General features: G+C 42.7%; 1 protein-coding gene across 6 annotated transcripts in view; it reads right to left on the reverse strand.

The window, feature by feature from the left end:
• LOC137434540 (myosin-10) overlaps positions 1-26,331 on the reverse strand; it is a 159,225-nt gene that overhangs the window by 24,974 nt on the left and 107,920 nt on the right. For all 6 annotated transcript variants that reach the window (XM_068127668.2, XM_078785662.1, XM_078785661.1 and 3 more), the window contains 17 exons: positions 24,285-24,406; positions 20,990-21,059; positions 20,670-20,830; positions 20,283-20,391; positions 18,731-18,862; positions 18,348-18,554; positions 18,039-18,176; positions 12,566-12,689; positions 12,184-12,355; positions 11,674-11,886; positions 9,695-9,839; positions 8,940-9,146; positions 7,408-7,512; positions 6,811-6,963; positions 6,380-6,628; positions 391-603; positions 48-260 (listed from right to left, as the gene is read on the reverse strand). In XM_068127668.2, coding sequence (XP_067983769.2) covers positions 48-260; positions 391-603; positions 6,380-6,628; positions 6,811-6,963; positions 7,408-7,512; positions 8,940-9,146; positions 9,695-9,839; positions 11,674-11,886; positions 12,184-12,355; positions 12,566-12,689; positions 18,039-18,176; positions 18,348-18,554; positions 18,731-18,862; positions 20,283-20,391; positions 20,670-20,830; positions 20,990-21,059; positions 24,285-24,406 — 2,733 coding nt within the window. The remainder of the gene's footprint in view (positions 1-47; positions 261-390; positions 604-6,379; positions 6,629-6,810; positions 6,964-7,407; positions 7,513-8,939; positions 9,147-9,694; positions 9,840-11,673; positions 11,887-12,183; positions 12,356-12,565; positions 12,690-18,038; positions 18,177-18,347; positions 18,555-18,730; positions 18,863-20,282; positions 20,392-20,669; positions 20,831-20,989; positions 21,060-24,284; positions 24,407-26,331) is intronic.

Below are 26,331 nucleotides of genomic sequence, written 5' to 3' on the forward strand. Positions count from 1 at the left end.
TTCACCATGGCTCCATACGTCTTGCCTTTCCAAAGAACCCAATATACCTGCTTGGCGAGCATGCGACGCTTCTCTTCACCCTGATCATCACGGCCCTGCATGTCTCGCTCAAGCTGAGCCCGAAAAGCCTGCATGTTGACCTCGGCACGCAATTTTCCATCCTCTGTGGCTTGGAGTTCATCTTCCAGTTCTTCAAGCTGAGTGCGCATCTCATTCACCTGCTGCTCCAGAGCACGCTTGGACTTCTCCAACTCATGCACCTGGAGAATCAGAGGTGCAGGGAAGGAAATAAGCATTGAGAATAATCACACCCTTACACTCATGAATTAAATGACACGAGCAGAAGCCAAATCAAGGTCAGAGTTTTAAACAGAGGTTGGTTGGCCTTACGTTCTTGCCGACATCATCTTTAGAGCTCACGAGATCCTCCATTTCTGCACGAAATTGCTTGTTGCTTCGTTCAAATTCCTCTTTGGCCTCTGTAATCTCGTCGAGCTGACGGCTCAGCGAAAGCATTCTAGTCTCTTTTTCTCGAGCATCAGCTTCAGAGCGGTCACGCTCCTCAGCAATTCGTGCTGAGACATTCTTTTCTTCCGCCAGCATCTGACCACGAGTCCAAAATAACACCATGAGATACATTTGGCAAAGGAAGCAAGCAAATAAAGTGCACCAGTCCAGAGCAAATAATTAACTTGATCTTAAAACAAGTAATGTCATTGAGCATTAAATCAATAAAACGTTTATAACATAGAACACAACATTCCAATAGGAACGAGAACAACACTCGGTGGAGTGCAACCTCCACCAGGTTGAACAGTTTGTTTTCGATCCCACTGATAGGCCAGATCTGGATTTGGACCTGAACTAAAATCGAATCGGCTTGTTCTTGTCACCGAACGTATCCCCAAGTTTCATCATAAACCGTAAACAACATTTTATGCCTCCGCCCTCGAAGGTGGCCGGAGGCATTAAGTTTTCGGGTTGTCCGTCCGTCCGTCCATACGGGCAAAACCTCGTTTTTCTCAGCAACCACATGTCCAATTGGGACGAAACTTAAGCTAAGAGTGACACCGATGCAGAATGTTTTTACGATAATTGTGACGTCATAGGTCACGTGGTATAGCAGCCATCTTGGAATAAACGCAAATAATTAAAAAATATATTTCTCGGAAACCTCTGAATGGGAAAAATTTGAAACTTGGCACGAGGTCAAGTACTCCCAATGGGGGAACAAAAGCATGATAATGATGACATCAAAGGTGAAGTGGTATACCAGCCAAAAATGTTTTAATCAAATTCCTTATACGAAAAATCTGAAATTGCAAGCACATGATCTATGCCCTATTTGTATTGAAATATTAAATTTATGACATCATAGGTCACATGGTTTGGCAGTCATATTGGATTTAACCTAAAACCATAAAAAAAACATCTTCTCCCAAAGCACCAAATCGATTGACTCGAAGCATTACATGTGTCATTGACTAGGCATGGCGGTTAAAAGATGATCACAAAATTATCATTGGTCACATGGTGTCTTAGCGGTGTTGGCTTAGCGGTCAGGGTGCCGGCTTGGGATCCTAGGATCCTGGGTTCAAATCCTGGTCGATCTCTGAATTAACGCCAGGGGGGTTGACTCAGCCTGTCATCCTTCCGAGGTCGGCAAATTGAGTACCAGCTTGCTGGGATGAATGATCCCGGTGTGTACCCCGGTTTAGCACAGGTACACCGTATCCCTGCGCATCGTAAGAGCGTGACCAAGGGTTGGCGTCAGGAAGGGCATCCGACTGTAAAAACAGCCTCAAACAGGGAACCGTGATTGTCATGGGGCCCGGAAGGCTAACCCCCGCTCTAGCGGGGAAAATGGCCTTAAAACGATCATTCATTCATTTCACATGGTGTGGCAGCAATATTGGATTGAAGGAAAATATTAAATTATTATATCTCTGAAACCGCTTACCCTATTGATGCGAAATTTTACAAATATCTAACACCATTGTTGCATATCGTTTGAAAAAGATGATGTTGTACGTCATGTGGTTTGGCAGCCATCTTGGATAGAAAAACGAACCTTATCCGATCAATACGGAACTTCACAAACGTGATCCCTTACCCATACATATGCAGAGTGTACATTTTTAAGGTCATATGTCACGTGGTATAGCAGCCATATTAGCTTGAAAGCCAATGTTTAAACAAAATCCCTTCTCTGAAACCGCTTCACCGATCGATGTGAAACCTGTCCTGGCTGGTGAAAATGTGATACTTGAAAACAGCTGAAGGGATTAAAATCAAACTTGTTTATTTTTAGGACAGTCAACGAGGGCATGTACCCATTGTGGGACTATGCGGAGACATATTGGTGACAGTCGCATTGCTCTAGTTGAGATATATATTGTGCTATATAATGTTTTTGGCCCCATCTCACAATGGTGAAGAATCACTTAAAGTTGTAATATCTGGATCCGGATCTTCATCAAAATCGAATCAGTTAAATGTCCGAGATACTGTTTGGGTCCAGGTTGTTTACTGCATTTATGGTGATGTGGGTGTGGATGTGTTTTTTGTAGTTTCCGTTGTTGAAAGCTACAGCACACATGCTCATTTTCCTGGAGGACTCTTTCAGATCGACATCAGACATCTTGCCCGAACACCACAACAATTATGCAGCCATGTGATGATGTGAATCTCGTACGTGAAGCTTACTTCAGGTATGAGATGCGTCGAGCAATCATAGACATGCTTGAGGACAATGGTGATCTCCTGACAGCAAACGAGGTTGCAAAGAAAATTAATATGCTTGATGCCACTCACATGCTGTCTGGAGGCTGGTCCAAGGTCTCTTCAGAGATCATCGTCAATTGGTGTAAAAAAGGAGGATTCAAACCTCAATAGGAAGAGCTTGCTGCAGCTGAGGAAGAGCTGGATGCAACCGATGTTGATCCTCCACTTGGAATGCCTGCAGAAGAGTTCCAAGCTTTGGTTGCCATTGACAATTAAATTCCGGTGTCGCTGAAGAGGAAGCTGAAGCGGTTTTTTTTTTTGGAAGGAATTGTATCAGAAATCAATGATATGAACGCATCGGATCAGGATTCTGATGATTCCCCCACTGAAGATAATGAAGAAGTCAAAGGCGCTCCTTCAAATGCTGAAATGCGGTCTTGTCTTCACCATCTGAAAATCGGTATTGAGTGGCGTGGATTTGACAACAGGTAAGGGTTTGAATAATTTCAAGGTGACGTTCGGGATCTTTTGATGGCACAGCCTGTGGTTCAGATTTTGATGGCACAGCCGATGGTTCAGATTTTTATGGCACAGCCGATGGTTCAGATTTTGATGGCACAGCCGATGGTTCAGATTTTGATGGCACAGCCGATGGTTCAGACAAGCATTCGACGGTTCATTATTAATTAGGCCATATGTATTGCACAATCTGTTTGGTTTGTAATTTGCCGAAATCCCGTAAAACCCGTCAACTCATCATGCCAGCTGGCTGGGTGTGGGTACCTCTCTCACCAGCCATGGCATCCCAGCAAAGGACTTCTGCGAATCATTGGGACCAACACAATCTCTCAATTTCCTGACCCGGATCTCAGTCAACGGTACATCTTCTCTTCTAGAGACTTTGTTATGACTAACTTCCCTGCAAATGTCTGCTGCTCTTCTTCTGCTCCAATCGTTTTGGGTTTGTTTTTTTTGTATGTTTTTTTTTTTTTGTACACAAGCTCAAGGCTCGTGTAAGACCGAACATTAATCACAAACCTCAAACCTGTCTCCCTCCTCCAAATCCAGTGGCGTTTGGTCAAATCCGTTTCTGGTGTTTGTTCCCCCTCCATCCCCTCCCTTACCTCAAACGGCTACACAGCTGACACTGCACGTGAAAAAGCCGAATGCCTCAACTCTGTGTGTGCCTCAAAATATTGTGTCCCAACCCCGTCTCTCTCTGTACCCACCTTACCCAGTCGTACGCAGCTGCTCCTGGACTCTGTGTCCTTCTCTCCTGACAAGGTGGAGAAGTTTCTGTCAAACCTTAACTGATTCTGCAACAGGACCAGACAGAATCAGCCCACGGGTCCTAAAATCCTGCTGTGCCGCTCTTTCACACCCTCTCTCTGTTCTCTTCACCCTCTCTTTTGCTCAAGGTCATCAGCCATCAGCTTGGAAATCAGCCATCATTACCACTTTACACAAGGTGCAAAAACAGATCCTTGCAACTACAGACCAATCAGCCTGCTCCCAATTATAAGCAAAGTCATGGAATCCATCATTGCTTCTGATATCAAATTCTTCCTCTTCTTCAATGGCTTGATCTCTGATCATCAATTTGGATTCAGACCAGGTCACTCTACTCTGGACATGCTGCTTCTGCTGTCTCAACAATGGATGGAGGTCCTCAATGCCAAACAGGAAATCACAGCTGTCTCCCTTGACATATGTCGTGCCTTCTGTAAGGTCTGGCACCTCACTCTGCTCACCAAACTCTCTTCTTATGGTATCCATTGAAATTTCCACGGATGGCTTGCCGACTTCCTCTCCGGTCGCAGTCAATGTGTGGTCCTGAATGGAATTCTCTCATCTCCCCTTCCTGTTCAGGCTGGAGTTCCTCAATGCAGTGTTCTGGGCACTGTGCTTTTTCTGGTCTTCATTAATGATTTAATTCATTAAAGCCTGGTGTTGGCTTAGCGGCTAGGGTGCCAGCTTGGGATCCTAGGATCCTGGGTTCGAATCCCGGTCGATCGCTGAATTAACACCAGGGGGGTTGACTCAGCCTGTCATCCTTCCGAGGTCGGCTAATTGAGTACCAGTTCACTGGTAATTCCCTGTGTGTCGCAAGAGGCGACTAACAGGGTTGGCGACAGGAAGAGCATCCGGCCGTAAAACATTGCTTCAAAAAGGAGACAAACAACAACAAACAACAACAACCACTGTGCCCGAAAAAGGCCAACCCCCACTTTGCGGGGAAAAATGGCCTCTAAAGGTGGGTTTTTTTATTATTAATGATCTCTCCGACTCTCTGGAAAATCCTCTCTCTATCTCTTTGCTGATGACTCCACTCTCTGCTGCTCCATATCTCAACCCTCAGATCGGCCGGTAGCAGCCTCCTCACTCTCTGCAGACCTGGACAAAATTACAGACTGGTCAAACAAGTGGAGCATGTCTTTCAATCCTGACAAATCTCACACTCTTACTACATCTCTCCAAAAAGACCGTCTGGACAACCCTCCCATCTACTTTCTAAACAATCCTCTCCAAGAAGTTCTGTCACTCAAGATTTTGGGTTTCACTATCTGCCATGATCTTTCCTGGGAAAACCACATTTCCAATCTGGCCTCCAAAGCCAGTCGCCGACTGGGCATCCTCCGTCGTGTGAAGTCCTTTATGGGCACTTTTGAGCTCCTCACCACATACAAGGCTTTCATCCGCAGCTCAATGGAATACTGCTCTCCCCTCTGGTACTCCTGCCTCACACCTCGCTCGGCTTCACGTGGTTGAAACCAAAGCTTTCAGAATCATTTGAATCTCCCGTGATGAAGCTAACTCTGAGGGCCTTTCACTCACTCACCGCAGGCATGTCGGTGGTCTTTCTGTCTTCTACCGACTCCTCTCTGGCCTTGCCGCCCCAGCTCTCTCTGGGCTCTGTCCCCCAAATATTCCTACAGGTTGCACAATATCTGCCAGCAACCCTCTTATGGCTAAACTGCCAAAATCAAGACTCTCTGCTCACCTTCGCACTTTCATTCCTCTTTTCTCCCACCTCTGGAACAAACTCCCTCACTCTCTTGAATCCCTCCCCTCCCTCCAGGTCTTTAAAACAGCTGTTCACCACCATCTGTTATCTTCCCCAATCCAAAACCTTGTTCTTTTCCACCCCTGTTAATACACCCGAAATCCACCTCTTTCAATCTCCGACTTAATTCCTGAAATTCGTGTCAATTTGTTTTATACCATGTACCCCTTCCCTCCCCATACCCCTCTCCCTTCCACAGATCTCCCGATGTCCCTGTTCTCTACTGTTGTGTTTTGTGCTTCCCTCTCTCTCTCTCAATCTTGTCTCCCCCTCCCTTTATTATGTTTTATGTGTGTGTTTATGTTTTTTGTGGTTAATGTGCTAATGTGTGTTTAATGTGCTAGCTCTTACACGAGCCTCGATCTTGAAAACAAACAAACAAAAAAAATGGACAAAAACATAAAACGAGTTTGAACCACATATGTACACGTTAACCGAATAAGTGCACGAGCGTCGCTGTGTTGCCTAATGTGCAGGCCGCCGGTTTATAAACAATCGGTTAATAAGACCAGATAGCCCGGCCCCAAGGTGGTTTTATTAAGCGGCGTCCACTGCAATACATTAAAAAGGTGAGAAATATCCATCACACACCTGGTCAAATTTCTTCTGCTTCTTCTCAAGATTTGAAACGACCTGCCTCTGGTTGTCGAGGCTAACTACAAGATCATCGAGCTCCTGCTGCAGCCGATTCTTCGTCTTTTCCACCTTGTCATAGGCAACCATCTTTTCCTCATAACGCAGGTTCGTTTGCTCCAGGTCACGATGCAGCTTCCTCTTGGACTCTTCGAGCGACTCCACTGTGCCGACATCATCATCCAGACGTTTCTTCGTGTCTCCGAGCTGAAAATGAATCAGGTCAAGCAACATTTGAGCATTCCGGTTCCGCTGTGCATTGGACATTCTAGTTGTCTCTATGATCAATTGCTATTCAAACTGATAAAGTCGATTCCAGAACCACAATTTTACTGTTGTTGGGTTCAAATTCACCACCCATACCATTCTTACAATATCCTTGTGCTCACCTGGCCCTGCAGCATTGTAATCATCTTTTCAAAACTTCTCTTGGCTGCCTCCTCTTCTTCGAGCTGTTCCTGTAGTGACGACTTTTCATCCTCAAGCTGTTTCGCCTTCGTGCTCATGTTGAGCTTGAGACGAGTCTCCTCACGAAGCGTCTCCTACAATAAGTCATCACAGGCAAACTTGAGATAAATGGTTGATGACGTCACTCGGCAGGTTAGCTGCTGAGCCTCTTTTCCCAATTACTAATGTATTAATTAAAAACTAAAATTACTAAAACAAACAAAATTACTAACAATTACTAAAAACAAAACTTTTAATAAAATGTAATGGGACCATATCGAATTCCACCGTGAATGCCTCCAACATGATCTTCAAACTCAGATTGAAAAGTAAAGAATACAGATGAAGATTCATTCCGAAAGTCTTCCCTAAACCCCACCCACTCACCCCTTCTCCCCATCCCCAAACTTAATTTGCCCATTTCGTTCCTTCACACAGTGACTGACAAAACAATCCTTGGCATATTTTATGCTATTTTAAAAAGTTGTACTATTCCAATAAAGCCATACACAAGGTTATTCCCAATCATCCTGTCATACCTGTGAATCTTCCAGCTGGGAATGCAAGCTTGACGTATCCCGGGTAACCTTGATGGTTTTACTTTCAGATTCAGAAAGAAGGCCCGACACATTCTCAACTTCAACCTGAGAGCACAAAACAAACCAGATGCAGGCATCGTCAACAAAGGCAAACTTACTTTGACGTTATTCATCACTACCAACGTCACAAAGTAAACATTCATCACTACCAACCCCCACCCCTCTGCCCGCCCCCCCCCCCAACCCCTTCTCTGTTTTCAACGATCTTTTCCTTGTTATGTCCTGCTCCATTTTGTGTTCTAGCTCCTCCATGAGTGGAAACTCCGCATACAGAATAAAATAAAACACGAAGCTTGATTATATTTTGGTGAACATTCGGATCCGGATTTGTATCCGATAATTTTTTCAATGATTCTTCAACATTTAGTGATAGGCCAAAAACGATATATAGCACGATGTCTCAAAGAGTTATAGACAGATTTGGACGAAACCTGGCGGACAGATTGGGTGTACGACAAGGAAGAATTGATTCCATTTTGGTGAAGATCTGAATACGAATCCGGATATGAGAATTTTGAGATTTATAAGTGATTCTTCACCATCGAGTGGTCGGGCCACAAACGATATGTAGCACAATATCTCAAAACGTCGTGGATGACTTGAGACAAAAACTAGATGGACGAGTTGGTTATGTGACAAGAAAAGCCAATTCGATTTTGGTTCAGGTCCGAATCCAGATCTGGCCTATCAGTGGGATACAAAACAAACTGTTCAGCCTGGTAGAGGTATGCTCTCTACCAAGTGCCATTCTAGTTCTTCATGTTGTTGTATAGCCCAGGACAATTCTCTCGAACAATCCCGCAGCACGGAGACAGACGATAAATCTCGCAGGTGCGACTCAGAGATCTTCTACATCCAGGATTGTGTACTCCCCACCCCCTTGCCCCCCTTCACAAAGTCAGGGCCATGACTGTTAGCGAGAGACAGACAAGAGGGAAAGGGCTGGTCCATGGGGCCCTATCAGCACTATGACCGTGACCGCGCTGCCCTGACGAACCCGAGAATCAGGGAATAAAGGGGAAGATTTGGCACCCGCCTTGCATTGGAGAGGGGTGGGGGGGGTTCAACCACCGCGAAGATGCATCCCCGATAGTTGTTTGCCATGCAGTTATTTAAAGCTGTAGTGACAACCTCAAATTTCGCACAAGTCTCGGTACCGGACTCTGCCACTGACATTGTAGATGACCGAGAAGTTACACAATTGGTCTACTCTGCCTACTGTGTCATGTCAATCCCAAACTGAACTACCAACTTGCATGGCAGCACTCATGTCTTCCCACTTTTGTAACACTACGTGTAGAGCCACAGATGTTCAAAAAGTTGCACAAATCAGAGAAAATGTTCAGCAACATAGAAGTCTCAATATGCCAGTGCATTCTCTTCAACAATGAGGGTGGGGGGAATTGGGAATTGGGTCTTCAGAAAGTATTCCCCAAATGGAGAACTTTCACCACACAATAATCAATGCTTACCGAGAGCTTGTTAACCTTCTCGATGTGCTCGGCCTTAATGCGATCGCTTTCCAGGAGTTTGGCTTGCAGCTCCTGCACCTGGGTTTCTAACCGTTTACGCTTTGTCTCAGACTCGGCCTTGGCCTGAGACAAGGCCTTGACCTCTCCGGATAGTTCAACAGTCTCACTCTCAAGGCTTTGCTTGGTTTTCTCAGTGCTGTTTTTCAACTTTGGGGGTTAAAAAACAACAAAAATAAAATTCGAAGTAAACAACAGAAAAGTGAGATCACAAAAATAATCTCCAACAGAGCTTTATTCGCAATACGTACTTAAAAATTGTACTTTCCAAAAATCCTTGTGTATAACCTGGTATCAAGTGAATAGAAAGCATTTAAGATAATCTTTACACAGGTATCGAAGCTAATGGAAGGGGCAGATTAACAGAGGGCAAAGGATCAACACCCAAAATGGGGTGAAGGGGAAACACCGTGCATGACGGAACGTCAAGATATACCACAGCAGAGGAGAAGGAATTGTAGGTGAAGGAGGGCAACTGTCTGAGTAGGTGTAATAAAGCTAAGATGTAGAAAAGGTTAAATTGTGAGATGGTGGTGGGTATTAGAATGGAAAGGTTATTTTAAAATAGGGCAAAAGACAAGAAACTATGTTGGATGTGAACATTTTTTTATACCTTGTACATTCACCCACACTGTATAAAAGTAAGAGCAGCTACAAACATCTTTCCCGAACGGAAACAAAACACGACAATGACAAACCCGCTTGGCTTGCTCCAGCTGCTCAGAAACTTGTTCCAGTGCCTGGGAATGTCTGTGCCTCATATCCTGCACTTGCATCTCATGAGTTTTCATCTCCTCTTCCATCGCTCTTTTCAGCTCCATCACCTCTTGCTCACGCTTCATCCTGCCGGGAACAGCTTGGCCTCAGTCTACAAACCACAACATTTGATAGATGTCATCCAATAGCTATACGCATGTACAGGAACAAAATAAATGAGAAATCATCCCAAAATGCAAAGCCTGTCCGCAGCCGCTCTGTTCTTGAAATAAACTCGACAAAAAACAAGATTAAAAATAAAAAAGGAACTAAAAAAAGTTATTTTCTACACATTCTCATAATAAAGGTTTCTTAAAAATTTGATGACATAAGCTCAAACAGCTTTTTAAAAAACCGTATAAAACACGCGCACACTAAAAGGAGGAGATTGATAGGGCAGATTGTGTAAAATGTGTAGAAAGAAAAGCGAGTGGAAGAATAACGAGTCAGGAAAGGGGATGAAATGGAGGAGGAGGAGGTGAAAAAAGGAGGGAAAAGTCTACTATTTAAGAGGTGAAAAAATAGATACCCACTTGTGGCTTAAGGGTATATATTGTTACATTTGTGGGGTGGGGAGGGGAGGGGGGGGGGGGGGTTAGGGATACCATAGACCCGGTAGAGTACATAAATTAGCATGCTCCATATGTCGCGATGAAGACGAAGAACCACCATTTATTAAGTAGGGAATCTGTTTAGCCCGGATGTCGTGCAAGGTGTATCTTCGACCCCATTACGAGGAGTGGGGTATGTTAATTAGCTCAGGGATTATGCGTAATTTATCCCTTGTATGTTGTTACCTCTAATTTATTTCCTATGTTCCTTTTGGCACCACACAATAGACACTAGCCAATCGCACGCATTAAAAAACCCTAGTTAAAAACCTACCGGAAGCCAGGACATTGAGTGGTGCCGCTGATGACATTGACTTTGGAAGTGCACAGGACGGGCGGGCCGAGGGCCATGCCCAGAAGGGCAGTGATTGGTCGGGGTTTTGATTGGCACAAGACCGGGGTAAGATGCGATTTGCTTATAGGAGCAGGGAAGGGCTGATAGGAAGCGACTCGCTGATTGGCGAAGCACCCCAGATGACGTCAGAGCCTGGGTGAGAAAAGAACGGGCTAGCGGATATATTCTCTCTCTTCTTCTTGGCTTTTTGCTCGAGCGGACATTTTGCTCTCTTCTCCTTGGCTCCTCACTCTGACCGAATTCCCTCTTGCGCTTTTTCTCACCTGAACCTCGTACGAACGGTGGCATTTTTCTCTCGGGCTCAAGGGAGCGATCGTGAACGGCTGTGTTTGGAGATCTTGCTGGTGGTATTGAGGAGGAAGAGCCACGGCTTTCCAAGCAAGAGCGATGGGTGGACGGGCACTGCTGGCTCGCTGCAGCGTGACACACAGCGAGGCCTGGTTCCCGCCAACGAACATGCTGTTCCCGCCAAGGCCCGGGACGATTTCCACGATTACTGCCGAGACCTCACCAGCGATCAGAGTTAAGTGCACACAGATGCACATATATTTTCAATTATCCTTCCCTTTTGTCTGTGTTCAAGTCTGTTGTGGGGACGTCCCAATTTAGGAATTTCGTTTATCGCGCATTTTCTTTGTACCGGCATTTATTTAAATAAATCTGTTATTTTTATACATTTTAAATCCGTTTGTGTTCGAGTTATTTTTTTCAGGTGTGGAGACGTTGAGTCGAAGCCGTTCAGGTACGGCTCCGGTTTCTCCCCCTCCCTCTTGCTTCCCCACGCGTATTCTCCGCCATTTGAACTGAACGCCTCGGAGTAAGCTCGTTTGGTCATCCGTGCTACCCTAAGGTGTTCACCAAGGGTAGTCATGCGACAATATTTTGATATAATGATGTCATGTTGAATTGTCGGTGACATATTTGCCCTCATTTCAGATCAACTCAAATACTTTACTTCAGGTCCTGCTGTGTTGCCGTCGTGTCTTGCGTGTCCTCCAACTCCGTCTTGAGTGCCTCAAGCTCTTCTCCCAAGTCCCGCTTCAGCTTCTCAGCTTTGGACCTTGCAGTACGTTCTGAATCGAGATCCTCTTGCAGCTCTGAAACTTGCACCTGCAGTTCTCGCACATTTTTCAATGCAGCATTCTTCTGTGCGAGCTCTTCTTCCAACCTGAAGATAAAAATTATAATTACAAGGTAGGTACGAAGAGAAACGGGATATTACAGGTAAGTGGTAGCAAGAAACTGAGCATTTATCAAATGGGAACCTTCACACTAGACAAAAAAAGATTGTCTGCCATCACAAAGTCACAACTGTGATTATAAATATTCCGCCAAATCTCAATCTCGACCATGTCAACAACCTTGTATTGATAGGACTCCCTCAAATCCAATAACTCTTGCATCAGGAACAACCAATTCTAACCCTTGGGCCATGGAGATCTAAGCTTCACATCCTGGTACATACTTTGCCAGGGCCAACCGCAACTCTTCATCTTTCTTCGACAGCTGCATCTTCAACTCTGCGATCTGTTGCTGAAGCTCTGCTATTTGGTCCAGCAGATCAGTACTATCACCGTCCAGCTTTCGCTTAGTCTTCTCCAATTCCAGCCTCATCTTCTCCTCCTTCTTCAGGCGCCCTGCCAAGGAAACAATAGCTCATAAAAGGCATGTGCCCGGACTATCTCAGACACCCAACTAGACCAAAAGATAAACATAATTATCAGGTCTTAAATGCGCTCAGAAAAGGCCAAACCCGAAGCAGCGACTGTAATATTGGATCAGCTTAATGATCTTGCAAGATACAACAATGGCCTTAAACATATACGAGTTAATAAAGGCATCGCTACCCTCAAGGTCTGTGATAATGATATCCTGCTTGTTCTTGGTCTTTGCGGTGTTTTTCGACGATTCTTCCTGAGTAGATAGGTGAATCAACAGTTCTGCAATTCTCTCCTCTTGATTCTTCTTTTCCTGCATTGTTTACACAAAATACATTTAAATAAAGCACTGTAAAATATTAAATACTTTCAAATAAAGCACTGTAAAACTTAAATACATTTAAAGCACTAATAATTAAATACATTTAATATAAAGCACTGTAAAAAATAAAATACATTTAAATAAAGCACAAGAAAAATTAAATACATTTAAATAAATCATTAAATATTAAATACATTTAAATAAATCATTAAATATTAAATACATTAAAATAAATAACTGTAAAAATTAAATACATTTAAATAAATCATTAAATATGAAATACATTTAAATAAATCACTGTAAATATTAAATATATTGAAATAAAGCACTGTAATAATTAAATACATCTATCTATAATTCCAGCAATCTCTGTGTGTCTGTGTGTCTGTGTGTCTGTGTGTCTGTGTGTCTGTGACCGCTGTTTCTCGACAACCACGGGTCCGATATACTTTAAACTTGCCAGGTATATTGCTGGGGACCCGAGGATGTGCCTTTTCAAGGTTTTAAATTAATCGGACAAGTACTTACCGAGCTATGTCCAAAAAACGCTTCAACCAATCAGAGAGCAGCGAGCTATCACGTGTGCCGAACGTGGCGATCAGACTCTGCCTCGGACGGCACATTTGACAGCGTATTCATTTATTTCACGTTGGAAAACTATGTTGCCGTTAAACTATGTTTTAAAACGAATTCAAACTGCGATTAAATTAAAACGATTCATCGTAACTGCGATTTGCGAACTTCCGGACAGTGACGACTTCACTTCCGGCAGCCAATCACAGAACGCTTTGTTGCGTAGGCGTGGCCGATGTGAGACGAGCGGAGCTGAGCGCGTTACGAGCTGACCGCCATTACGGTACGTAATTCGATTTCTTATGCGCATTATTTCTCCCAATTCAGTCAGAGCGAAGGGCGGAAGCGAAGAGCGTTGTTTTTTTTGTTTACGGGCGTACGGGCGGGGTAGAGCGTACGGGTAGCGTTTTTTTTTTTTTTTGGCAAGGAACGGGCACCCACGTACGGGCAATGCCCTAGTTTAAATAAATCACTGTGAACATATAAACCTTTAGAGGCCATTTTTCCCTGCAAAGCGGGGGTTGGCCTTTTTCGAGAACCGTGGTTGTTGTTTTTTGGTCCCCTTTTTGAAGCAATGTTTTACGGCCAGATGCCCTTCCTGACACCAACCCTTTTTGCCGTGAACTGTGAACATATAATAAATACATTTAAATAAATCATTAAATATGAAATACATTTAAATAAATCACTGTAAAAATTAAATACATTGAAATAAAGCATTGTAAGAATTAAATACATTTAAATAAATCACTGTGAACATATAATAAATACATTTAAATGAATCATTAAATATGAAATACATTTAAATAAATCACTGTAAAAATTAAATACATTTAAATAAATCACTGTAATAATTAAATACATTTAAATAAAGCACTGTAAAAATTGAATACATGTCAATAAAGCACTGTAAATATTAAATACATTTAAATAAATTGCTAAATATTAAATACATTTCAATAAAGCACTGTAAATATGAAATACATTTAAATAAATAACTGTAAAAATTAAATACATTTAAATAAATCATTAAATATGAAATACATTTAAATAAAGCACTGTAAATATTAAATACATTTAAATAAATAAATGTAAAAATTAAATAGATTTCAATAAAGCACGACAAAAATTAAATAGATTTAAATAAATCACTGTAAAAATTAAATACATTGAAATAAATCATTAAATATGAAATACATTTAAAGAAATCACTGTAAATATTAAATACATTGAAATAAAGCACTGTAATAATTAAATACATTTAAATAAATCACTGTGAATAATGTATACATTTAAATAAATCATTAAATATTAAATACATTTAAATAAATAACTGTAAAAATTAAATACATTGAAATAAAGCACGACAAAAATTAAATACATTTAAATAAATCACTGTAAAAATTAAATACATTTAAATAAATCATTAAATATGAAATACATTTAAAGAAATCACTGTAAATATTAAATACATTGAAATAAAGCACTGTAATAATTAAATACATTTAAATAATAATAATAATTCATTTATTTTGTATAGCGCTTTTCCAGAAGCCCAAAGGCACTTTGACAGAGTGGCAAACATAATGCATAACAATACATGAAAACAACAATTGCAAAAAAGACAAGAATCAATAGGGAAATATTTAAAGCAAAAGGAGGGAGAAGGAGAAGAGATAGTCAGGGGTTAAATGCTGTGGGTTGAATGTTGAATGCAGTGTTGAAGAGGTGGGTCTTTAGTGATGTTTTGAATGTGGTGAGTGAGGAGGAGTCTCTGATGGTGTGAGGTAGTGAGTTCCAGAGGGTGGGAGCAGCGATGGAGAAGGCCCTGTCCCCCCAGGATCTGAATTTGGTCCGGATGGAGGGGGTCAGGAGGTTGGTACCAGCAGAGCGGAGGTTGCGGGTGGGAGTGTGTCTGGAGAGGAGGTCAGCCAGGTAGGATGGGGCCAGGTTATGGAGGGCTTTGTATGTCAAGAGGAGGATTTTGTACTGGATTCTCTGGGGGATGGGGAGCCAGTGAAGCTTGTAAAGGACGGGGGTGATGTGGTCACGGGTCCGGGAATGGGTGAGTAGACGGGCAGCGGAGTTCTGAATGTATTGGAGTTTATTGGTGATTTTTGAGGGTGAACCATAGAGGAGGCTATTGCAGTAGTCCAGACGGGAGGTGATGAAGGCGTGGATGAGGGTTTCTGCAGCCGTGGAGGAGAGGGATGAGCGGAGACGGGCAATGTTTTTCAGGTGAAAGAAGGCTGACTTTGTGATCTGTTTAGTGTATTTGTCGAAGGAAAGGGTTTGGTCAAAGATGACGCCAAGATTCCGGATGTGAGGGGAGGTGGATACTGGGATACCGTCGATGTTGAGGGCAAAGTTATGGGTGGATTTTGTGAGCGTTTTTGGGCCAATGATGATTATTTCAGATTTATCACAGTTAAGCTTGAGGAAGTTGATTTGAAGCCAGGATTTTATTTCAGTGATGCAGTTTGTCAGGATAGAGTGGGTGTCGGTGGAGACGGACTTGGTGGAGATGAAAAGCTGGATGTCATCGGCGAAGCAGTGGAATTGGAGACCATGACGGCGGATTAAGTGACCGAGCGGGGACAGGTAAAGGATGAAGAGGAGGGGGCCAAGAAGTGAACCTTGGGGGACACCTTGGGGGAGGGGAGCAGTGGGGGATTTGCAGTTATTGATGGAGATGAACTGGCATCTGTCAGAGAGGTATGATTTAATCCAAGAGAGGGCAGTGCCGGTAACGTTAAAGGTGGATTCAAGTCGGGTGAGGAGGATAGTGTGATCGATGGTGTCAAAGGCAGCGCTGAGGTCGAGGAGGACGAGAATGTTGAGGTTGCCAGCGTCAGAGGAGAGGAGAAGGTCGTTGGTGATTTTGAGGAGAGCAGTTTCAGTACTGTGGTTGGACCGGAATCCGGATTGGAATGTTTCATACAGGTTATTGGCAGAGAGATAAATCACTGTGAAATAAATCACTGTGAATAATAAACACATTTAAATAAATCAGTAAATATGAAATACATTTAAAGAAATCACTGTAAATATTAAATACATTGAAATAAAGCACTAATAATTAAATACATTTTAAAAAATCACTGTGAATAATAAATACATTCAAATAAATCATTAAATATGAAATACATTTAAATAAATCACTGTAAAATTAAATACATTTAAATAAAGCACTGTAATAATTAAATACATTTAAATAAATCACTGTAAAAATTAAATACATTTAAATAAATCATTAAATATGAAATACATTTAAAGAAATCACTGTAAATATTAAATACATTGAAATAAAGCACTGTAAAAATTAAATACATTTAAATAAAGCACTGTGAAATTAAATACATTTAAATAAATCACTGTAAAAATTAAATAATAATAATAATAAAGGAGTCTTATATAGCCCCATCAAGCAGAGTTAACGACCCTCGTGGCGCTTTACATTATCATGCGAACCACACACACCGCACACACATACACAAACATACACACACACACAGACACACCTTCACTCTTGTCCTATTCCTCTCCCTCCCATTCAAAACCCACAGATGTGTACTCCCCAATACATTTAAATAAATCATTAAATATGAAATACATTTAAAGAAATCACTGTAAATATTAAATACATTGAAATAAAGCACTGTAATAATAAAATACATTTAAATAAATCACTGTGAATAATAAATACATTTAAATAAATCATTAAATATGAAATACATTTAAATAAAGCATGACAAAAATTAAATACATTTAAATAAATCACTGTAAAAATTAAATACATTAAAATTAATCACTGTGAAAAACAAATACATTTAAATAAATTACTGTAAATATTAAATACATTTAAATAAATCACTGTGAAAATTAAATACATTTAAATAAATTACTGTAAATATTAAATACATTGAAATAAATCACTGTAAAAATTAAATACATTTAAATAAAGCACAGCAAAATTTAATATATTTCAATAGAGCACTTAAAAAATTAAGCAGATTTAAATGGAGCACTTTAAGCCCGGTGTTGGCTTAGCGGTTAGGGTGCCAGCTTGGGATCCTAGGATCCTGAGTTTGAATCCCGGTCAATCGCTGAATTAACGCCAGGGGGGTTGACTCAGCCTGTCATCCTTCCGAGGTAGGCAAATTGAGTACCAGTTCACTGGTAATTCCCTGCTCGTCGTAAAAGGCGACAAAAAGGGTTGGCGGCAGGAAGGGCATCCGACCGTAAAACATTGCTTCAAAAAGGGGACCGACCTCGGAAGGATGACAGGCTGAGTCAACCCCCCTGGCGTTAATTCAGCGATCGACCGGGATTCGAACCCAGGATCCTAGGATCCTAAGCTGGCACCCTAGCCGCTAGCCCAACACCAGGTACCCCGATTTAGAATAGGTACACCATATCCCTGCATATCGTAAGAGGCGACTAAGGGTTGGTGTCAGGAAGAGCATCCAGCCATAAAAACATTGCCTCAAACAGGGAACCAGGATTGTCATGGGACCCGCAAGGCTAACCCCAGTTCTAGCGGGGAAAAATTGCCTTAAAACGATCATTCATTCATTCATTCAAATAAAGTACTTTAAAATACAACCCTTGGAAAGAATGATGCAGTACCAATGTGAGATGAGAGAGAAAAGAAAAGAAAAAATCTGGGAATTTGAGAAAAGAAAAATATGGAAGTAGAGGCAAGAAATGAATTACAAATAAGATTTAAAAAATGGGCCAAGGGAGAAATAGGAAGCAAAGGAATACCTTCAAAAGCTTTCCGGTCTGGTCTTCATACATGAGCATTGTTTCCTCGAGCTTCTTCAACTTGCTGTCACTCTGAACCTTGTCGAGCTGGACCCTCTGTTTTGTATCTCCCTCCTCCGTGAGGTGTTCCTCAAGATCCTGGAAATGACAAATGGCATCAACACAACGCTGGTCTCATAAGAAATTGACATTGACAGATAAAAACCAAAGAAACTTCAGTGACAAAACGACCATTACAAACAAAAGTTTTGTAACCACCGCAATTTTATAACAAATGTACCTCCAGCCACATCTGCTTTACTTTCTTACCTGTATCCTCTGCTGCATCTTCTTCTTCTCTTGGCTAAGATGTGAATTGCGTTCTTCCTCCTCCTCGATACGTAACTCAAAATCGTGCAATATCTCCTCCAGCTCCAGCTTCTTGGACTCAAGGCGGCTACGCATATCCTCTGCCTCAGAGAACAGCTCAATCTCAGCCTGAAGCTGATCAGCAAGTACCTGCTTTTCTGCCATTAGCTGCAAAATAAATAAATAAAGCAAAAGAGAACATCAAAGAGGTCACCTGATCAAATTGGCAACATCTTGCTTGCAACGTTTGTGTTCTTGTCCAAAACATTTCCATGTCTCAAAGCTTTCATGAAAAAATAAACATGTTACTATCACATAGATCATGCAAGCGACACAATAGTCACCTGATTGTGCTTGCTTTCAATCTCCTTGAGGTTGGCCTCGGCCTTCAGTTGACATTCCTGCACTTTCAGCAGCTCATTCTGCTTCTCCTGCAGCTCGTCATCTTGCCGACTAACCTGGAGCAAAGGCTTAACCTGCACAAACACGCAAGACAAACACACAAGAGTTCATCTTGGGTACAAAGACTTTGCATTAAAAAAGTTGAAAAGTGTTTTGAAATTATGTACGAGTGACAACATCCAATGACCCTATAACTGCAAATCATTCACATACACCACATAACCAAAAGTATGCTGACACCCCTTCTAATTAGTGGATTCAACCACACCCATTGCTGACAGGTATACATCAAGCACACAGCCATGCAATCTCCATAGACAAACATTGGCAGTAGAACGGGCCGTACTGAAGAGCTCAGTGACTTTCAACGTGGAATCGTCACAGGATGCCACCTTTCCAACAAGCCAGTTCGTCAAATTTCTGCCCTGGTGGAGCTGCCCCAGTCAACTGTAAGTGGTGTTATTGTGAAGTGGAAACGTCTTGGAGCAACAACAGCTCAGCAGTGAAGTGGTAGGCCACACAAGCTCACAGAACAGGACCGCCGAGTGCTAAAGCGCGTAAAAATCGTCTGTCCTCGGTTGCAACACTCACTACCGAGTTCCAAACCACCTCTGGAAGCAACGTCAGCACAACAACTGTTCTTCGGGAGATCCATGAAATGGGTTTCCATGGCCGAGCAGCCGCACACAAGCCTAAGGTCACCATGTGGAATGCGAAGCGTCTTGCTGGAGTGGTGTAAAGCTCACCGCCATTGGACTCTGGATCAGTGGAAATGCTTTCTCTGGAGTGATGAATCACGCTTCACCATCTGGCAGTCCGACGGACGAATCTGGGTTTGGCGGATGCCAGGAGAACGCTATCTGCCCGAATGCATAGTGCCAACTGTAAAGTTTGGTGGAGGAGGAATAATGGTCTGGCGCTGTTTTTCATGGTTCGGGTCAGGCCACTTAGTTCCAGTGAAGGGAAATCTTAATGCTGCAGCATACAATGATATTCTAGACGATTGTGTGCTTCCAACTTTGTGACAACAGTTTGGGGAAGGCCCTTTCCTGCTTCAGCATGACAATGCCCCTGTGCACAAAGCGAGGTAGAATACAGTAATGGTTTGTCGAGATCGGTGACTGGCCTACACAGAGCCTTGACCACAACCCCATCGAACACATTTGGGATGAATTGGAACGCCGACTGTGAGCCAGGCCTAATCGCCCAACATCAGTGCCCAACCTCACCAATGCTCTTGTGGCTGAATGGAAGCAAATCCCCACAATAATGTTCCAACATCTAGTGGAAAGCCTTCCCAGAAGAGTGGAAGATGTTATAGCAGCGAAGGGGGGGGGGGGGGGGGTGGGGACCAACTCCATATTAATGCCCATGAATTTGGAATGAGATGTGTGATGTTTGGTTGTCCACATACTTTTGGTCATGTAGTGTATTTTCATTAAATTTTTGATCCTAAAGTAAAACATCATATCGCAAGCTCACATCACATCATACCTTTGTGAAAAGCCTCCACCACTGCCAGTTGCGCAACTTGAGGTAGGCCGCACAGTTCCGTTGGATAACCTTGAGTGCACCAAGCTGTTGCTGCCTCCGTGCGAATGCCCTGTGTGACACCACATGATTAATGATGAGAAAACATGTCCTTTGGCCTCAGTCTTTTTCTGTAGTGTACATTGTATTTGAGCCTCAAGATAGAACGTAGTTAGTCTTCAATCATCATTTCAACCTGATCAAATTATATGCAGGAATTCCAAACTTCACTTCTCATGTCATCACAACTGCAGTCTCAACCTTGGAATTACAACACTTGTGCACAAGTTTTTGAAAACATTATTCGAGAGAGACAATCGACACAACTCATCAAAACTTCGGGGGCCCTACTTGCGGGCGAGGTATCCTCGGCAGAAAGCTTGGAAAGCAATGATGATGTCTGTAATTTTAAGGTCTCGCTCCTCCTCAAGGTGAGCTAGCACACCAGCACGGAAGAAGATCTTGCTCTGCCCGATGCGATAGAGGTTGGCATCCAGTTCCAAGGCGTTGACCTACAAGCCGAGGGGATAAAAGGGCAAAGTTGACAGTAAGGGTGATACGAACTAAAAGCAAAAGTTTTCTTACGAATCGAACATTAAAAAGTATAAGCACCAATCTTCTTTATAGAATATCCATCATAATGGTCAATATATTTGGTACCCTGAGCTCACCATGCGCTCACAGGCCTGTTTCCCATCCATGAAACCTTTGGGGATGGCGTTTGGTGTCAGGATTTCATACCTGCAAGGCAAACAGTGCAACCAATCATCAATCAGTTGAATAAATCAAGACAGCAATCACCCAGATAAAAAATAAAAATGCAAACATGATAATCAAGAGGAACAAAAAAAAATAAAAAGATCCACAAAGTAAAAAGGATTAAACTTTGCAAACATACTTCTTGAAAGTAATTTTTAGAATATCTTCATTATTTTGCCACACCATTTACACAAGAGCAGGTAGGGGATGTATCATCAGATAGAATTGATCCTATAACTTTGAGAAGGTCAACAAGGTCGACACTCACTGCTCAAACTTTATTTTTATGTACAGTGCATTCAGAAAGTATTCAGACCCCTTCACTTTTTTCCAATTTTGTTATGTTGCAGCCTTATGCTGAAATCGGTTAATTCATTTTTTCCCTCATCAATTCACACTCAATACCCCATAATGACAAAGAGAAAACAGGATTTTAGAAAGTTCTGCAAATTTATTAAAAAGAAAAAACTGAAATATCACATTGACATAAGTATTCAGACCCTTTGCGATGACACTTGAAATTTAGCTCAGGTGCCTCCCATTTCTCTTGATCATCTTTGAGATGTTTCTACACCTTGATTGGCGTCCACCTGTGGTAAATTCAATTGATTGGACATGATTTGGAAAGGCACACACTTGTCTATATAAGGTCTCACAGCTGACAATGCATATCAGAGCAAAAACCAAGCAATGAGGTCGAAGGAACTGCCTGCAGAGCTCAGAGACAGGATTGTGTCGAGGCACAGATCTGGGGAAGTCTACAAAAAAAATCTCTGCTGCATTGAAGGTTCCCAAGTCTCCTCCATAATTCTTAAATGGAAGAAGTTTGGAACAACCAGGGCTCTTCCTAGAGCTGGCCACCCGGCCAAACTGAGCAATCGGGGGAGAAGGGCCTTGGTAAGAGGTGACCAAGAACCCGATAGTCACTCTGGCTGAGCTCCAGAGATCCTGTGTGGAGATGGGAGAAACTTCTAGAAGGACAACTGTTACGGGCTCCTCCCCGACCCCTGGTCACGATGTACCTCCGAGCCCCGAGAGGAGTCGCGGCAGAAAAATGTGTTATTCTGTATGTCAAAGATCAATGGAGAAGCCACCCCAATTGTTACTCACAAACAAATATTGTATTAAGATCACACAAGAATAACAGTACAACCATAATAGTATTCAATAGTACAATCCATGTCCTATGATGGTACCATCAGTTTTGGTAATATAGAACTCACTGTGCTCCAAGTGAGTGAAACACGAACATCCCCAATGTCTCTTATTCCCGGCTTCAAGCCCAAAGTTGATTCGCTCCAGCGATCGACAGAAAGAGGTCCGATCGAGACCAGAATCCCGTTCGGATGGCAAATACAGTCCCACAGCCACAGCTGTACAAAGGCCCCCTCAAGGCGACTTGGAAATCCAAAGGCGCCCTACAGGCGACCGAGAGATCACACCCTCGGGTATGGACGAATTAGCCTTCAAAAATCCACGTCACACACACGCCCCAGATCGACGTCTGAATGCGGTGAGAATTGTCGAAAAGAAACGAAACCGCGAGCGAAGCACAAATCCTGCGCGAGTCAAAATGGCCGGCGACCCGGTCTCGTGGCGCACGGCACGGCGATGATTCTCTCCTGAACCGATCGCAAAACCTGACATGCAGGTTGACCAGTCACAGCGATGACAACTCCGTCATAGGAATTCCTCTCCCGGAAACCCGAAAGTTCGCTAGTGACTCTGGCTCGCCAACGTTCGCTTCAGAACCCGGAGCAACTCGGCTTTCTTGTCAGACTCATTCGCTCCACCCTTTTTCTCTCCTCCTCTTCTTCTTCTTCCGGCTCCCGATCCGGCCTCCTGTCTCTTTTTAACATTAACGCTTTTATCCTTTGCAAACAGTTCATGAACAATAAACCTTTTGAAGACAATAATAGTACATAGAATCAGAAATATTTCAAGTGGAGGAAAACCACAACAACGGAAGTGACGAATCCATAACACAACCATCACTGCAACACTCCACCGATCTGGGCTTTATGGCAGAGTAGCCAAACAGAAGCCTCTCCTCAGTGAAAGACACATGAAAGCCCGCTTGGAGTTGGCAAAAAGGCACCGAAAGGACTCTCAGACTGTGAGAAACAAGATTCTGTGGTCTGATGAAACCAAGATTGAACTGTTTGGCCACAATTCTAAGCGTCATGTCTGGAGGAAACCAGGCACCGATCACCTGCCCAATACCATCCAAATGGTGAAGCATGGTGGTGGCAGCATCATGCTGTGGGGGTGTTTTTCAGCAGCAGGGACTGGTCAGGGTTGAGGGAACAATGAACGGAGCAAAGTACAGAGATATCCTTGATGAAAACCTGAAACAGAGAGCTCAGGACCTCAGACTGGGCCGAAGGTTCACCTTCCAACCGGACAAGGACCCTAAGCACACAGCCAAGACAACACAGGAGTGGCTTAGTGACAACTCTGTGAAGGTCCTTGAGTGGCCCAGCCAGAGCCCTGACTTGAACCCAATCGAACATCTGGAGAAACTGAAAATGGCTGTCCACCGACGGTCCCCATCCAACCTGGCAGAGCTCGAGAGGATCTGCAGAGAAGAATGGCAGAAAATCCCCAAATCCAGGTGTGCAAAGCTTTTCGCGTCATACCCAAGAAGACTCGAGGCTGTAATCGCTGCCAAAGGTGCTTCAACTAAGTACTGAGTGAAGGTCTGAATACGTATGTCAATGTGATATGTCAGGTTTTTCTTTTTAATAAATTTGCAAAACTTTCTAAAATCCTGTTTTCTCTTTGTCATTATGGGGTATTGAGTGTAGATTGATGAGGGAAAAAATGAATTTAAACGTTTTCAGCATAAGGCTGCAAAATAATAAAATGTGAAAAAAGTGAAGGGGGTCTGAATACTTTCTGAATGCACACACACACACACACACACACACACACACACACACACACACACACACACACACACACACACACACACACACACACACACACACACACACACACACACACACACACACACACACACACACACACACACACACACACACACACACACACACACACACACACACACACACACACACACACACACACACACACACACACACACACACACACACACCTTTGGCCTCTATCAAACTTAATTTATGTCCAAATGCTGCCCCCTTCCCCTCAACTCCTGAGAAGGATAAAGAAGCAGAATTCACAAACCTCTGCCGAAACTCTTGGAATATAATGCGGTTGGGAAATCCCTGCCGACAGATCCTGATGCCTTCAAGCACACCGTTGCATCGCAGCTGATCGAGCACAAGATGCGGTTCAAGCTTGCCGGCCTAGCATAAGATCATACATTCGGGAGGGGAGAGGGGGTGGTTCCAATCGTGGTTGAAAACAAACTCAAACGTGGTATCTGGCAATACCATGCCAATATAAATTACATTGAACAAATTTCATGTAAAGACAATGATTCGACTTCAACTCAAAGACTATCAGAAAAATCGACTTTTAAATTGAGTAGCTTCACATGGATAAAAATGAATAAAATAGTAAACATAAACAGCTAAATACTACTTATTGATAATGACAACCTAAACCGATAAACCTTATTATTTCACAACACAATTTGCTTTTGATGAACTATCGATCCGATATGTTGGGGGGGGCTATAGAGGGAGGGGGGAACTAAACAAGCTACCTTGTTAGGATAGAATCAAAAAGAAAAACAAATTGCACAAAAAGAAAAGCAAAATGAATAGTCACAAACCTCCAGGTTCGCAACACTCTGAGAGGGTACACCTCTTAATTAGGAAAAGGGAACACAGAGAAAGACATCACATGATTGACAGAAAAAAGCTTTGGGGTCTGCAAAAGTAGAATAGAGGAGTGGGTACGAGAGAAAGGATGACGTTGAGATGATGGACAGCACTGGAGGGGGAGTGGGGGGGGGGGGGGGGGGGGAGACGTTGAGATGATGGACAGCACTGGAAGGGGAGTGGGGGGCAGGGGGTAGACACAAGATACCAGACACACAAAATAATAAAGGGATGAAGGAATAAAGATGACCATTCAACTTAGAATTGGGGAAGGTAACCAGGTGTAGAAATCGAGAGGAACGTCTGCGAACTGGAGGGCCTGGGGACGAGAGCGAGAGTGGAGCGAGGCCGGGAATAAAAAGACTGAGAGTCCTCCAACCTGCCTGCAGTGGGCGAGAATCCAACCTTGGGATTCCGCCTCTGGTAAAAGTATGTCAAAAAATGGAGAGCCTGAGCTCAACACCCCCTGGGTACTATCATGATAGGATGTTGATAAACTTTATACCCCTTTAAAATATAAAAAAAATAAAAAATTCTGACGTGCGGGCTCAATGGCCTAATCCTAATGGATAAAGCATCAGACTTCCAAGCTGGGGATTGTGGGTTCGAATCCCGTCTGGGTTAAATATTTTTTTTCCCGTTACTTTTTCAAGTCTTTTATATCGTCTTGAATATAGTCTTAAACAACGAACAAATACATTGTGTTTGTATTTAAAATGTATCTTGTGAAATATGCCATGGGCATATAAAAGGCCCCTTTATATAAGGGTATGTGCCATGTAGCAAACTATAGAAGCTTATATTGTGCTTATAGAAAATGCCAAACAATAGAAAATATGGGACATTCAAAAAAATATCGTGTGCATGCTGAACTACCCTTGTGTTCTTAGGAGGAACCAAGTAATGGTCTAAAAAAGTTCATTTAAAGAGGCGTCTTACATCTGGCAAATAAAGTACATTTACCTCTTCATGCAGGTGTATGAATCAAATTGGCGTCCCTTTATATGAACTTTTCCAGATAATTTTTTTGTTTGTTTTTAGAACTGCGAATATGTAAGGCATGTATGTAGAAGCAGGTCACATGTTATGAACCGCGAATACACAGAACATGCAACTGTTGAGGTTCCGACTGCATTATCAAATCAGCGAATGCTTCTGCCGAACCCGTGATCGTGCTTATTTCCAAATCGGGAGCAGTTTTGCATGGGTGGAACAATCGGTTTGTTTGTGTTTGACACTGAATGAAAAACATAAAGGTAGAGCATGGCGATTGTGATATATAACAGGTTCGACGATATGTTCTGCCTGAACGAAATTGGAATAAAAATGGTGGTGGGCGGAGTCAGCCGCCATAATGACATCAGACGTAATCACATCACCCTATCATGTGACCAGATCCTCAGCTCTGATTGGCATACGTTTGAGGGGACTTGCATATGGATGGA

This window comes from Myxine glutinosa, chromosome 10, assembly GCF_964187855.1.
Source record: "Myxine glutinosa chromosome 10, kmMyxGlut1.1, whole genome shotgun sequence".
Lineage (NCBI taxonomy): Eukaryota > Metazoa > Chordata > Myxini > Myxiniformes > Myxinidae > Myxine > Myxine glutinosa.